This window comes from Kryptolebias marmoratus, linkage group LG13, assembly GCF_001649575.2.
Source record: "Kryptolebias marmoratus isolate JLee-2015 linkage group LG13, ASM164957v2, whole genome shotgun sequence".
NCBI lineage: Eukaryota > Metazoa > Chordata > Actinopteri > Cyprinodontiformes > Rivulidae > Kryptolebias > Kryptolebias marmoratus.
The window spans coordinates 26,700,206-26,717,075 of record NC_051442.1 but is presented as its reverse complement, the minus strand read 5'-3'; the positions used below and the strand labels follow the sequence as shown (position 1 = coordinate 26,717,075).

Below are 16,870 nucleotides of genomic sequence, written 5' to 3'. Positions count from 1 at the left end.
GCAACGTGAACAATAAAATGCCATAAGCAAACTTCCAGGTCCTGAAGTTAATTGTAGACACTGGGGTTTTTGTATCTATTTTACCAGGAAGTGGCTACAAGCAACACTTTGCCCAATACCCCACTGACAGAACCAAAAGTTAAACTAATCACAAATGCAGAAATCAGCCTATGCATCATTGGCTGCCTACAAGCTACAGCAAGAGTGGCAGATCAAAACAACAAAGTTGTTTTTTTTCCCTTTTGTTGTGTTTCAGATCCCTTGTGTTCATTTGTTTTCTCAATGTCTCTTTCAATCATTGCTCATCTCTCCCTCAGAGACTTCAGTCAGTCAATCAAAGCTAAAGTCAGACTCTTACTTCCTTGTGCGTAATGAACTGGCTCGAGTCAACACTGATTGTCAGACAAAAAAACATCTCATCATTTCCGAGTCTCTATGAGAAAAGGTTGTGCACCTGGCTTATAAAGGACACCAGAGCATGGTTTGTGCTAAAAAGTGCCTCATTGAACTATTGGTGGCCACATATGAATGATTTGGTTGATAGAGTCCGGTCATCTTGCACCATCTCTCAGGCATGTGACAAACTTCTAGTGTTCCACCTGCCCCATTACAACCTGTCAGGTTGTCAGAGGGTCCATTTCAACACATTGCTGTCAATTGAGCATGAAGCTTATGACTGCAGGTTTGCCAAAACCTGTGTTGATTATTTCAGTAAATGACCTGAAGTATCATTGACTCCTAATGCTACAATAAACTTTGTCATGGCTTTCCTAACTTCTGTTTTTGCAGAAGAGAATCCTTGCAACATCATAACTGATAATGGGCCACAGTCTTCATCTTCATAGTCATATCTTCTGTTGGAGCTACTGTCAGAGTGAAGAAGCCTTTTCATGTGGGAAAAAAAAAAACAAAGACCCAGTACAGATATCTTTTGTCAGTACAGCGGCAGACTGGACTGAGTTCATTCATTCTCAGTTACAGGAAATGATGGGAGCGCATCATGACTTTTGCTTAGCACCTAAACCTGAAACAACGGAATAACCCCTCAGCCGCAAACAGTCCCTCTTAGACTCAAAGACAGGGACTAGAAATGCAGTAACAGGCAGGGGGCCCTCGAAGACTAGAGACTCTGGGCTCTCAGAGGTGGAGACTCTGAGTTCTCAGGGACTAGAGACTCTGGACTTTCAAGGACTGGAGACTTGGAGATTTGGAGACAGGTGACTGGAGGTCTTTATTGACAGATGACTGGGGACTCTTGAAAGTGATGATTGAAAGGCATTGTTCCGGACTCTCTCAGGGATACACTGTGGAGAAGCGTCTTCCTGGACCCACTCAGAAACTGAAGACTGTGATGAAACGTTGACCCTGTTGGAGACTGAAGAGTGAGATGAAGTGTCAAACTTCTTGGAGACTGAAGACTGAGATGAGATATCAAGTCTCTCAGAGACTGAGGCAAGACATAAACCTTCTTGGAGAAGTGAGGTTGTGCTGAAGTGGCACCCCACTCAAAGACTGAAATTGGTGGGGAGATGTTGGCATCTGGCGATATTGACCTTTGGCGGGTCCCCTTCACAGACATAAGAGGCATTGATGTCTGGACAGCTGGAAGGCTTGAGTGCAGCTACAGCACACTTGGACATGGGGTCTCTTGTTTGTTGAGAACTGGATTGTGTTGTGAAACACAGGCACAGATGATGTGAAGCTCAAGATCAGAGATAGCGTGAAGCTTGGGTGCGTAGATGGTGCAGAACCTGGAGAATGGCTTGAATGAAGGGAGGTGAGTGCAAAACAGGAGTCAGCTTTGCATCAATTATGTTGAAATTGGCAGCGAGTTTTTGAGTGGCTCAGCTCTGGAGAGTGGCTTGACTCTGGGAGATGGCTCACTTCTGTGGGGTGGCTCAGCATTTGGGGATGGCTGGACTCTGAAGGGTGGCTGGAACCTGAGAGGATAGTTGTGGACCATATGGGGAAGTTGTGGTCCACAGCAAATTCCAGTTTGGCCTACTCCAGTTTGGCCTTTTCCAGCAGCTCAACCAGGGAACAAGAGCATATTTCCCCAAAAGATCTTTTGCAGCCCACATTCTGGCCCAAAGATCTGATGAGGTCACCATGGTATCAATATAGGTCTTCCCCACAATGTGAAATTCCCAGAAATCTTCTTTAGATAAATCTGAGAGATGCTGGCAGTCTGCTGAGACCTTCAGTAAGTCGGTCATTCTGTCAGATTTGGTGGTAAGGTAGGACCCAAGGATACAGACCCAATCAAGGTCACGATGCGCCAAAGGATAATAATGAATAAAACAAAAGTGCTGATGTGGCAGCAAAACAAATGACTAAAAGAGACACTGAAAAACAAATGAACACAAGTGGTCTTCAAAGAAACACAGAAAAAAACAACATAATATCAAAAAGAATAAACTAAAGCAACAAACAAAATCCACAAAAATTTACAGATCATGGCAACTACAGGCTGAAGGTTTTAGTCTCTCTGAGCTAACACAGCAAACAGCAGAATGAAGCAGTTTCCTTCCTTTAAATTGAAGCCAGAATGTCTCTTAAACATGTTCAGGAGTTCCAGGATTTTATTTCATTATATTTATTCCAGCTTGAACAGAAGTTGCTGTAGAGGTTTAGTTGTCTCCCAGTTAACAGGTGACAGGCTGACAAGTGCATGTCTGCTGAGTTTCATTCCATTTCAGCAGAAAAAAGCAGTACACTGAGTGGATGGAGTATGTACACAATCTTTGAGGGTAACTAAGTGCATTACTTGAAGTAAAATGTACCCAAGTAAAAGTAAATGCACAGATTTAAATAATTACTTAAAAAAGTACAAAATAGACAAAATTCATACTCAGTTACAGTTATGCGAATAAATGTAATTTGTTACTTTTTACTGCTGGAGCATAGGAACCAGCTAACTAGCATGCAAGCTGATTTTGCAAAGCTCTCAGCTGTGATAAATGGTTTGAGCAAAAAATGTAAAGATTTGGAGGAAAGCTCTAGGTGAAATAACATTGGAATCGTGGGCTTACCGAAGGGCTCAGGGGGTTCATGAGCTACAGAGTTTATGGCTAAAATTTTGAAAAACTTGTTTGAACTCAAGGAAAAACAGCCTGAACAGGATCCACCATAGTCTTTGTTCTGAATCAAAGGAAAACCAGCTCCAACAATGGTAACACAGTTTCAAACCAAGCTTACCATTCTGTGCAATGCCAGTGAGGCTTAGATCAAGCTTGACTTATTCACAATAGTCATTCAGTCTTTTAATCTCTCAACAGTATTTAAATGTGTTTTGCAACACCTCCAAATCTGCTTTACCTGAACCAATGGCACAAAGTTTAAATATTGTTGCTTTTAGTAGTTTACAAGGCAGGAATGCACATAATTAGCACATTGATAGCAGGATACATATGTATATATAGCTAGTGGACAATTCACACAACTTTGGTGAAAGAAAATCAGGGGTTCAGCATTCAAACCCAAGTGTTGCCAACCGTTTGTGTAAGTAGCGTGTGACAAAGAAATAAAGCTACGTCACCTTGGACATCGCCTAGATTAAACAAGTTAGATTGGGGAACCATATATTATGATAAGAAATTGGCTATTGGAACAAGACATTATTGAGTGAGGGCAGAGAACTTCACACTGTTGAAATGCTACTGTATGAGCAACCCTAGAGAAGGGGCAATATGGGAAGGATCTCGGAATTATGGAAACTTTGAAACATAGCATTCAGTTTGACTCAGAAACAACTTTGGACCCAGTGTTCCAACATTTGAGAGACAAATCTACAATCACACATAGAAAACAAACATGCCAAGGCTTCTCCTTGCCATATCTTACAGGATCTAAGATCTGAACACAGCAATCACCCACAACGAAGACCAGTATCGATTGCAGTGACAGACAGCTCAGATATGAAAAGCTGGACTGCATCTCCTGGCTAAAGAAACTGATTCCTCTCTATGAATGCCTAGAAGCACAAACAAACCAGTTGTTAATACAAAGGACCCACCCAGAGAGGTTGACCCAATACAGTACTGATCATGAAATGGGCAATTCCACCCAACTACCAGCCACTCATCAGTCAGGCATCATAGTGGCTAAGATGAGTAGGCACATGGATCAATACCTGAGTAAGGCACAGAAGGGGGCCAAGCACCAGCAACTGGCCGATAGAACCGTAACTCAAGACTGTAAGGCCAGACGCACAAACCAATTGAGTAAAATCCCTAAGAACAACAGAGTAAACACTTTGCACACAGTCCGTTTTCCTCCCCACTGTCTTTTTTCTAGTGGCTGCAGTCAGTGATAATAATCGGTTTTATTTTGGGGAAGCCTGTCTGGAAGCACATGCAGGGGCCAGACAGGCAGTGACAGGTTGTGCATTCCTGGTGCAGAACGTGCTCGTGTGCAGGTCTGATGTGGATGCTAAGTCTAGGAGACAGATACTATATCTGGGCTGAGCCTTTAAATGTAAGTGGGCCACGCTAGATAAAGATTTACACAGGCAGTGGGTTGATCTCACTGCAGTGCTATTGTGTTGGTGCCTGCAGAATCATTTCACATTGAACGTACGCTGCAAATAGGACTTTATCAGAAAAAATGCTCACAAATCAAAAGAAAAATTTTGTTGTTTTATTTTTTTACAGCAAGTTGAACCTCTAGATAGGTAACAATAATAACAGTAAAATGATAATTTGGAGTTTTCCTTTTATAAGAAATGTTTTTTTTTTTTTTTTACCACAGTCATTTCATGTCTACATGTGACTCTTCCGTGTGGTTGGAATAGAGGTGAACTCAGGGGGCTGGAGATGTCTGACACAGCTGCTGTTTGACGCCCCCTGGTGCAGTGTGTGTAGTGTGTGTATGTGTGTATGTGGTGGTGAGGGGGGCTTTCTTACATTTGTCAAGGTCAATTAATGGATGCAAGGGGTTATGGTTGGCAGGGTCCCCAGAAACATCCTGGGGGCTCATAAATTATCTAGAAAGAACATTTATTTTAAAGTCAGGGTTTAGATATCTTCCAATTAAGATAATTTAGATTTTTTTTTCTTAATGCCAGCATTGCACCCACTCAGGTGTAGCCTACATCCCTCCCTCTCTGCAGCCCTCAGTTCTTGCAAACCATAGACGGATGTCCTGCATCGGGCTAATTCTCTCTTCCTCGCATTAATGAACACTTTTGGTTGGGGCACCTCGATCTCTTATAAAGCATTTAAAACAACCAAAAAAACAAACAAACAACCAAACAAACAACAACAAAAAATCCGCTTCATCAGAGGCTCAGTTGTGCGACACCCACACCCCCATCCTGCACCTTTAAGGCAATGGAGAGGGACAAAAGCAGCTGCGGAGAAGGAGGCGAGGGTTTATTTCTCGGCGCTGTGAGGCAGGGCAGGTTCTGAGCGCACGGACTAGAGTGCGCAGTTTGTGTGTGCGGCAGCTGGAAAGGGGGAAGATGCGCGTGCTTGTTGCTCGCCGGATGGAGAGAGGCGGCGAAGAGAGAATGAGTTTCCAGCGCAGCTAACAACCAACTCCATATGCGCTTAAAAAAATTCAACTTTAAAATATTTTTTGGGGGGGATGACACATTTGTTTTTATTTTTGTCGTCCAGATTTGTAATTATTTACAACATATTGTTCTTTTATTTTTTTATTTGGAGGAATTATTTTAGGGGGGGTTATTGTTTTAATTGTTTCTGTGCGCAAAAGGCAGTTTGTCCTCTGCGCCTCCAGCCTTTGACGCAGCAGCAGCAGCAGCAGCAGCTCACCTGGAGCCGGAGCGCACTGAGCCGAGCTCCATGATCCACACAGAGCAGCGCTCCAATACGGAGGGACGGCTGCTCTGAGGCCCGGCACGGCACGGCTCAGTCCACAGCTGTGGATCATACACTATCTCCCGCTGTACCCGGAGACAATCAGCAGCAGGAAGAAGCTCAAACCTCCTCCACTTCATCTTCTCCTCAACGTGCGGGATTGAGAGAGAATCAGAGAGAGAGAGAGAGAGAGAGAGAGAGGGAGATTTGCAGCCTCCGTTTTTTTTTTCATCGCAACTGACTTGTTGAAGAAATAAAAAAGGGGAGAAATAACAAGAAGAAAGAGTGCTGGGAGAAAGAAGAAGAAAAAGCATAAGATTGGATATTGAACGGAGCGGGGCATGTGGATATTGGCTCTTATCTTTTCCCAGTGCATCTTGAATGGTAAGTGATGCATCTGCGCACATCCAACTTCAAGTTTAGCTGTATTATCCCCCCGTGGACCCGAGCCTACCAACAGAAAACTGAAGCACCCCGGGAACAGTTCTGCAGAAAAGAGTGGATTTGTTTATTTATTTATTTACTTGTCCTGTATAATAGAAAGGAGGAACAGGCTGTTGCTATGTCCTGTTACAGGCTGTGGGCACTTTTTTGGTGGGAGGACCCTCCTCCTGGTCGCAGGAAAAACCTCCTTGAGCTGAAATCTTATATATATTCTTTTTCTTATATATATGTGTGTGTGTGCCCGCGCGCCTGTGTATACATGTATATATGCTTGTAAAGACAAAAAATAAATGACCCTTTAAACCCAGAAATGAGAGTTCCAAAAAAATGGAGAAGGAAAAACAATAGGTGCAGCCAGTGCTGTATGAGGACCAAAATCTGTAAAAAAAAAAAAAAAAATTCTATTTGTAGTCCTTTTTTATTACAATGTTCATTTTATTTTTAGGAAAATTTAAACCTGACCAACATCACACAGTTATTTAGATTCATTCTCAGCTGCTTTCATTTATTCTTTCTGCTCCAACTGCACAGGGCCTCAGTCTGTGGATTTTTTTTTCTTCATTTTTTTAATGTGTAAAATGCATCCTCGCCGTTTTTTTAAAACAGTATTTTATACACATAAAAAAATATGTTTTGATAAAGGATTTTGCTTGAACAGATTCCCATGTTTACCTGGTGTAATCAGTAAATGTTTCGACTTCCAGCCACCATTTGAATTCCTTTCAGGCAAAACAATTATTTTGATAATAAAAATGTGATATTTTTTTTTGAATCCTAAATTCAAAAAGAAGCCAGAAGCCATTTAGCATATTGATGAAAATGTGACATGAGAATCTTTACGGTTGAATATAAACAAAAACCTTTTTATATAGTGAAAGTATTTAATACAATAACATGCAATGCCTGTTTAAATGCTTTCTGTAAAATCTAGCAAGTATCCTCAAGTCAAAGGATTAAATAGGATGGCTGCGCTTTCTTTCTTTTCCGGCATTGCACCCGCCATATTAGAAGCACAGACATGGAGTCATTTTGGATTGGGAAAAAAAAGAGACAAGCCCTTCTAACCCTTGGCTAAATGCACATCTCACAAAATGAATCCACGTTTACATTTTGCATCGTGCAGAATGATGTCCGCAGAAGATGGACTTCATGAGAAGATTTTGTGTATTTATTTGACTGAGGGTGACTGTGTTATACGTTATACACACACACACATATATATATATATATATATATATATATATATATATATATATATATATATATATATATATATACACATACACATACACATAGAATCATAGAATACTAGAATTGAGAAAGGGAGAAGACAAGGCACTGTGGGGTAGAGTGTGTGTGTGTGTGTGTGTGCGTGCGCATGTTGGAGCAGGAATTTGCTAGAAAGAAAATAAGGGTTATTTTAAAGCTCTTTTGAAAGATTTCTGGAAGGACGGGGGTCAGAAAGTGGACACAATGTGAACTGAGATCAGAGGACGATGCATCAAACAAAGATGACAGGAAACCCATTTTGTGGCCGTGCTAAGAGGTCGGTGAATCCAGAGATTATTTGTAGAATTATATGAAGCTTAAGACAGCATCTTGAATCCAGGAGAACACTGATGCTTGTTTCAGATTTTGCTCAATGCTGTGCAGAAACCTCTATTTGCACAATCCACTGCTTTGCTTTTTCAATCTCTTTGGTCCAGGCAACAGCGTTGCAAAATGGCTGCTGCTATAGACATAAAAACTTTGAATGGCAGCAGCAGCTGTGGTGATTTTAGCTGTTGGTCCATTTGATGAGGATTCTGTCGATTCAAAGATTTCTTTGTACATTTTTTGGCAGAATTTAGAATCATGCAGATGCATTATGATAAACTCCTCTTTGGATTTCCTTATTTTAGGCTACTGATTGTTGATCTCAGGTAGTGTTGTTTCTGCAGCATTTCTTTTTTTTTCTTTTTTTTTGAATGGAGTTGAATTATGCTTAGTGACGGGCTTCTGTCTGAACTGTTCATTTTGCACCTTTTGTAGTCAGAGAGATGCGGCTCTGTGAAAGCAAAGCTTTTCAGGCTGTGGTCCAGTGAAGGCTGCTGAGGAGGTCTCTATGGAGACCCAGGTAATGAGTGTTACTGCAGTGTGAGCTTTGAGCTCTGTTCAGGTGACCAGAGTGTTGCTTCCTTCCCTCTTTTCTAATGATGACATGAGGGAAATTGGATTCCAGTTCTTAATTTCTTGTTAAATTTCTTGAATCAACTTAGATATGTTTGACTATTACTTGGATGACTTTACACATACATATTTGCAAGATTAAGGGCTAAGCATTTCTTGAAGGAAAGGATATGGTTAGCTGCCTTTCATGACAGAGTTTCAAACTAAGATCATCTTATGCTGAGAAATCATGGAGCTGAAAAGGTGTTAGTCAAACCTTGTAAATAACATTATGCACAATCTCATGTGAGATTTGATAGCAATTAAAGTATGTGTTGATGAATCTCTGCTACTACCAAACCAAATTTTAGTTATAGCCATTGAAAATGAGTAAGACTGGTCCATCCAATCATTATTTCTGAAAGTTTCAATAAAATCTGTATAATTTCATGAGATGTTTTGATAACCTATTCTGACACCTACAGTTAAGGCCAAAGGTTTAAGCAAAAATATTGCACAATGTGTAGCACTCTAAGTATGTGTTGGGGACAAAGCTCATCTACCACTATATCATTTTAGCTAAATATTTTTTAAATTTGCTGTATTATGGCAAAGTTGACAGTAGTAGTTAATTGTAAGGTTTTAATGACATATCTTGTACAATTAGTTAGTGCTTAGAGTTTGTGTTCGAGATCAGTCTCAACTAATGTCACCCTAAATTTTAGCTCAATATCTGTAAAATTGGCTGAGTTAGATCCATTTTTGTGTTTTCTGTTGATCAGCTGCTGTGGCCTTCTACCACCTATTTGCATTGCAGCTCTAGGTCTGTGCTGATCATTAGCGAGTGTTCCCCCTCACACAAACTCCCATTTTGCTTTGAACTGCTTTTTGCCAGTTTGAGGACACATTTGCAAGCTCATCTCCAGTAGATCCAAACTATCCACAGCTGCAGAGAGTGAAGTCTGCTGTGGAGTTCACTTCAGCGATGCTCGAGCCTTTGAAGTGCTCTTGCAAAAGCATCTAAAACCTAAATGTAATGGGAACAAAATATTACAGTTATTAGGGGAAAAAGATGGGGAAGTGGCATAATTTTGTTTTTGCTAAGATACAAAGGTGGGGGGAATGATGGGGCGGGGCGACTAACATATGCTCTATTGGACACTAATAAGCTCTGTAAATATATCGTAAAGCTGCTCAGTTGGCTCTAAGCACACACGTGTGTATTTTTAGCTTTCAGTTTAATAGAAGGGCAAGAGAGGCAGCTGAAGCAGAGATACAAACTAAAATGTGAACATTTTAATAACTTAATCATGTTATCAAGTATAATCAACATAAAAGACTGTTTCTTACTATTTTTCCTTTTAAATGCATGCAATTATACAGTGACAACTGGAGGGTAGACTATTTCCCACATGAAGGCAATCCAATTTAATACAGACATGCTTCTTGCAGAAGTCTTGAATATTCCAGTATTTTCTTTGTTTTAATGTAATTTCTCTTATCCCTACTATAGGTACAGATCACAATAAATGACCACCAGTTCACATAAAACAATAATCTCTGGAATCAAATGTCATTGTTGTTTTCCAGGCCTGGGTTGATGGGGCAGTAGCCTCAGCAATGTCGTCCAGACTGTCCTCTCTCTAGCCATTTCCACCAGCTCCTCCATGGGGACCTTTATACATTCCTAGGCCAGTTGAGAGATATATTTTTTCCAGTGTGTCCCGGGTCGACCCCAGGGCCTCCTCCTAGATAGACATGCCCAAAACACCTCCACAAGGAGGGGTCCAGTAGGCACCCTAACCAGATGCCCGAACCACCTCAGCTGGCTCCTCTTGATATGTAGGAGCAGAATTTCTACTTTGATCTCCCCCCAGATATCCAAGATTCTCACCCTTTCTCTAAGGATGAGCTCAGCTATTCTTGGAAAAAAACTAATTTCAGCCTTCTGTATTCTCAATCTTGTTTTTTTTAGTCAGAACCCAAAGCTCATGACCTTAGGGCAGGGGTAGGCAACTCTGATCCTCGATTGTCACTATCCTGCATATTTTACTTGTTTCCCTGCTCCAACGAACCGGATTTGAATCAATGGGTAATTAACAGGCTTCTGCAGAACATGAAGAACATGAAGAGGTAATGTAACCACTGAATATATATTTTTTTAGTTCATAACTAAGAAAGTAAAATCACAAACAATAATAACATGTTTTGTAGTCAAATAATGGAGAAGCAATAACATAAGTTTACACTGCCACTTTGAAAAATGGAGAGCACATGCTCCATTTGCTTTAGTGAACAAGCCCCTTTGTGTAAATCTACATCTGATTAACTTTTGGAGTCAATTCAAGTTGACCACCACAGCTAACTCATCTGAGAAAACAAAAATTGGTGTAACACACCCAGTGAATCACTGTTGAGAATGACTCTCAGATGCTACCACACCAATTTTAGCTCACTGTCTGCAAATATGGCTGAGATATATGACTAGAAATATGGCTGAGCGTTTCAAGTGGTTGCTCCCAGGCCGTTGCTGCGTTGCTCAGGCTCCAAGGTCTCTTTTAGGAAACATCCTAAGACATTTTTATTCAGACAGGTTTTTAGTTAGGTGTTGGTTTAATGTTTTTAAGTATGTTTTACTGTCTTTTTGTCATGTTGTTCTCTCTTCAGCACTTTGTGATGTTGCTGTCTGTGAAATGTGCTATATAAATAAAGCTTACTTACTTACTTACTTAGATATAGCTATTTTTGTGTTTGATGAGGTCACTTAGCTATAGCAGCCATCTTGAATCAGGTTGACTCTAACACTCTAATGTAGATATACAACTTATTAACATCTACAACTTATTAGCTTTCTGAGAGTTTCATTAAAATCCATTCAGTGGTTCATGAGATATTTTATTAAAAGTCCGACAAATACACATACACGCCCATCCACACACACACAGTCACAGGCAAAGACAAAATCAACACTTTGCTTTCAGTGGAAGATGATAAAAAAGCAGAAAATAATAGAATAGATAATAATAGAAAATAATTCAGAAAGCATGTTTTCTCAAAAAGTATTGCGTTTACTGCATTTTTGATAGAATGTTGTATACTAAGGGCGTGCATCTCTGGTCTGTGACCAATACGGTATGTATTTTGATACACTGCCAACAATATGATTTATTCAGCAGCAAAACCTGATACATCCCGATACAATTTAGCACTTAATCACAATATGATGCAATTCAATATGAACTTTGAGTCAACACATTGAGATTTAATGATGTATTGATGTTCATGGTGTATGCAGAACATTATAACAAAGCAAAGGAGTGATTTTTGAGACTATTTACCATTTAATAAAAAAACAACTGTTCAACTGTTCTGTTTTTAAATGATACATTGATACCTGTATTTCTTGCTGTTTATACTGGTACTTTTGCAGTTCTCCTCTGAAACAGTAGATGTTTCTAATGAGAAAATAATGCCGCTAAACAGCACAAGAAGAAGAGTTGTAAACTAAGGTAGACATGTATTAAATTACACGACTCCATACAAGAAGGTAAAAGTTGAAGCTGTTACAGCATCCTCACAGGATGTCCGTAGTGTAAGTTTTAAGTTTAGAGGTCTAGAATACAGTTTGCAAGCCAAAGCACACAAAAAGAGACTGTGATTTTCAAAAATGGGCCTGGTGAAATGGAGCCACACAGTTTGCAGATCATAAACATTCAGAATTCAGTGAGACTGCAATGGAAAATGTATCCATTGTCTTGCAATTTTAAGTCACCATCTAGTGTCCAACAGTCATAGCCCAGTAAGATACAGGTTTTAAAAAAAGTGTCTAAAGAACATATATTCTTCAAACACACATGTAAACGCCTACATTTTTTCCACTATATTTTAAAGTAGATGCTGTAAAAAACAACCCTGATAAATAAATGGATTGGATTTTGTCATACATAACAAACTGGTGCATCTAGATTTAATCCCAAAACTACATTGGTCCATGGTTGCTTGACTGTTCTAATCGCATCACGTACGTGAATTGGTACAAATTGGTTAAGCTTCACGTCCCTATTGTATACCGTGCTTGATCCTACTTTCTTGCTTTAACCAATTATCACCAGTCAAAACAGAGGCACTCAGAGGTCACATTAGGGCCAGTAGGAAACTGGGTCTATGCAGACTCGCTTCTTTTGGTTTATATCTGTCACTTTGGATAAGAGTCAAGACAGTTTGACAGAGTCACAGCAACACACATCAGCAAACAACAACTGAGTTTGGCTCCTCAGTCACACATTAATATCAGCACACCAGTCAACTCAATGTAGGCCACAGGGAGCATGGCTCAATAATGCAAAGTGATTAGTCTTTTTGAATAACATGTCAAAATTCAACTCTCCTGTGTTCAGGCCAACTTTAACCATTTTAGAAGTTTTCTGTTTGAAAAAAAAAATTCTTTGGATCTGATTTCACATGAGATTTCATTATTTTGTTCACACAAGTCATCTAAACAGACAAAAAAATTCTGATAATTTTAAATTCAGTTTTAGGTGTTTCATTCAAATTTTGCTGGTCAAAAATGATTGATCATTCAAAATTACTGTGTAAAATTGACTTCAGCAGATGGGCATATGCTAATTCCTTTCCAACACTTTCAGGTGGATTTGTTTTTAGTGGACACTCATTCACACATCTCACTCCCCTTTTAAGAGCCCTTGGCAACATCCACAGGAATTTATTTCTAACAGCCTTTTTTTCCCCCTACCAGAATCCACACCTGTGGAATTCTTACAAACAGTTATAATAGTGGTTCAATCATATATAGAACTTTCTTTCAGCTCTGGTATAATAAAGGTTTTTTGAGGCCTTACTCATAATTTATTCTGTGGTAGCACAATGACCAACAGTATACTGTCACTGAGGGCCCCATCACACAGGTGACAAGAAGCCAAAAACCTGACATGAAAGATGCTATAGAGGAGAATGAGTCAACAGTGGAAGATAACACTGATTAAGATCAAGACCAAGAGAGACCTGTGAACTTAAAGAGACCACACAGAGACACAGGCGGCTCTTCATGGCTGTGGTGGCGAGGAGGAAGTGCCCCTCGGCCGGGCAATGTCAAGACACGTTCCCTTTGTACGCTTATTATTGGGTACCATCACATTTGCAAATGCCAAATGGCATGTACTGTCCCAGTGTATTTAATAAACATGTCTGATTGGAGTAAGGGAAGCAAAAATCAGTACAAGGACAGGAGAGTTAAGAAGCTGGTGGAAAGAAACCCATTTTAATGCTGTTGGAGGAGAGAGGAGCATCCCAGGAGTTCTCATCCAAGTGTCTCTTGACCCATAAAAGGTGTGTGCCAAAACGAATGGCTTGCAACCATGTGACTGCGAATCGACTTTGTGGCTTCTTATGAAGTATACTGGAGCATTTAAATTTTCAGATGTAATTTTTAGACTGTCCTCTTTTCACTAATAAAATCACATTGGTCAGTTTTGACTGAGAACATACAAAAACATGTTCTTCTGAACCCCTATTAAAAATTAAGATTCCAAAACATGTTCTTTAAAAAATTTGTCATCTAAAAAGCACACCTTTCATCTATAAATTTGTTGTAGTTCAAAATTCTTTTCTTTTATTTTTTTCGTTGCTTTTTTTAAACTCAGATACAAAGTGTATGAGCTAAGATCAGTGAGGCCAACAGGCTATAAAAACAGAACAGAAGATTTAAATTTGTACAGTTAATAAGAAAACAAATTGATAAAAAGATCTATCATAGCAATAGATGATTATACATGTATTTTCATGGATTTATAATCAGATATATTTGGTGGCCATTTTTCACCAGGAACACAAAAGTAGTGAGCAAAAAATGAACACAATAGGATTATACTTTTAGCATGACACCCAAATTTCTGAATCTAGCATTTATTATTTCCAAATTTAGATTTAGATTTAGATTTTCAATTTAGAAAAAATAGACTTATTTGCTTGCATTATTTGGATAGATAGATAGATAGATAGATAGATAGATAGATAGATAGATAGATAGATAGATAGATAGACAGACAGACAGACAGACAGACAGACAGACAGACAGACAGACAGACAGACAGATAGATAGATAGATAGATAGATAGATAGATAGATAGATAGATAGATAGATAGATAGATAGATAGATAGATAGATAGATAGATAGATAGATAGATAAGCTGTATGCAAATGTAATATCAGAAAGGATTAGTGACTCACTGTTTTCATGGACAGAGCGGACTAATCTCTTTGGGATTTGTCAATGCCATCAGGTCAAGAATTTTTTTAATTCTTTTTTTCATGCCTCCACAATGTGTGCTTGTGCTTCTACTTGGCTGCAAGTAGACTCAAGCATATGTTAATGGATGCACATTGAACTGTTAAAGGTTTCATTTAACCCAGAACAGAATGCTTAAGGAGATGATAGTGTGTAGTGAGACAGAAAATGGGGGGAGAAACAGAGGGGGAAGAGGGACACACAGTGTCAGCTTATCTAAAGCTCAAAGATTTGCGTAACATCAACCTCTTTTTTCACGCAGAAACAGGCTACAACAAACAACCCTTCATGTTCTTTGTTTATAGTACTGTAAATACTAAGTGTCTCAACCTGCAGTAACTGGTATAAATGCTGCTGTATTTCATTTTTTACTGTACAGTGTGGCTAAATACTGTTAATATAAAATTTGTTCTGCTGTTTTACATTTATTATTGTCTGTCCTTGAAAGGTGGTGTATGTATGTTTGTTTGTTAACATAATATCTCATGAACCACTGGACATACTTTATTGAAACTCTCAGATGATAATGAAACAAATTGAATGTACCTCTACAACACATTAACTTTTGGAGTCAATTTGATTCAAGTTGGCCACCACAGAAAACTGACTTTAAAAAAACACAAAATGTCTTACATTTTACAGATAAAGACCTAAGATTTGGTGTGGTTGCAACTGAGAGTTGTCCACATTAAATATTATGAGCGCTAACAGATTGCACAAATCTGTTTAAATTTTGTCATTGACCATTTTTAGTTCAATTTATCTTTCTGTTAACAAACTATATAATGAGACACTGAATTGATTTTGATAAAGCCTTAAGGAAATAAGGAAAATTCCAAATGGGCCTCTATAACTAATTAACCGTTAGAGTAATCCCAATTCAAGATGGCAGGCACAGCCAGCTGACCTTAGAGAAAACAGAAATGACTACCTCAATCATTTTTACAGATATTGAGCTAAACTTGGTGTGGGAGTACCTGAGAGTTATTCACAACACACCCACTGAACGTGACATCTCAAAGTTTTCACAAGATACATGACTTTCAAGGTTTGACCAAAATGACAACTCTGTCATTTCTGAATATAAAATGATCTAAGTTTAAAATGTTGGCATGAAAGGCAGAGGTTTTATTTGCTTTATATGCTTTGCTTTCCATCAAAGAATGCTAGGCCTTTCAATCAATTAATTTAGCAACTGATTTCTTTACTTATTTATTTTTCTGTGTCATCTTTGATCATAAAGACATCCAGCATGAACCTGGACGTTGAAACTGAAATAAGACAGTATCCCCTGGCTGGTTCCAAAACATTTTTTAGGTCTCACGTCCTCCACATAAACAAGCGGGACATTGTTCCTGGTAAAAGCTAAAAATTCACCTCAGATAATTTCTTTAGCTGTTGATTGTTGTTGGTTTACGTAGTTCTTACCTTGCTGCCAAATGTTGAAATATTAATTTTTCTAATACATTTCTCTGAAATTAATACATTTTCAATTAGTTTTTTCATGCCTAAAAGAAAGGTCATGTAAATTCAAAAAAGTTAAAAAACAAAAACAACAGGACTTCTATTTTGTAGTTGAAGACGTTTCGCTTCTCATCCGAGGAGCTTTCTCAATTCAGAAGTAGAACACGTCCCCACGAAGACAGAAGGGAAGGAAAAGGAACAGAAGCGCTTCAAAAAAGCTCTCCAAACATGTGGGTATTTTGTCAAGTCAGCTAGGAAACCCACGAAACTCACCACGGAACAGAACAAGGAGAGAAACAGAGGAAAGAACATTGTCATTCAATACGTTGCTGGAGTAACTGAGAAACTCAGAAGGATTTTCTCCAAACACAACATCCCAGTACATTTCAAACCCAACAAGACTCTCAGGCAGAGGCTGGTCCATCCTAAGGACAAAACACCCAAACCCAAACTGAGCGGAAGTGTATGCCGTTCAGTGCAGCGAAGAATGTTCTGACCTTTATATTGGGGAGACCAAACAACCTCTCCACAGACACATGGCTCAACACAGGAGAGCCACCTCTTCTGGACAGGACTCAGCGGTTCACCTACACCTCAAGGATAAGGGACACTCCTTTCAGGATCAAAATGTTCATATTTTGGACCGAGAAGACAGATGGTTTGAGAGGGGGGTAAAAGAAGCCATTTATG

The 16,870-nt window shown here is 39.2% G+C and overlaps 1 protein-coding gene across 3 annotated transcripts in view; it reads left to right on the top strand.

The window, feature by feature from the left end:
- The first annotated feature begins 5,063 nt into the window (after positions 1-5,063).
- The window catches only part of dscama (Down syndrome cell adhesion molecule a), a 189,155-nt gene continuing 177,348 nt past the window's right edge, over positions 5,064-16,870 (top strand). The window contains exon 1 of one of the 3 annotated variants that reach the window (XM_037979091.1): positions 5,064-6,203. In XM_037979091.1, coding sequence (XP_037835019.1) covers positions 6,161-6,203 — 43 coding nt within the window. In that variant the 5' untranslated portion in view covers positions 5,064-6,160. The remainder of the gene's footprint in view (positions 6,204-16,870) is intronic. The other 2 variants (XM_017436414.3, XM_017436415.3) reach the window with 2 other exon arrangements.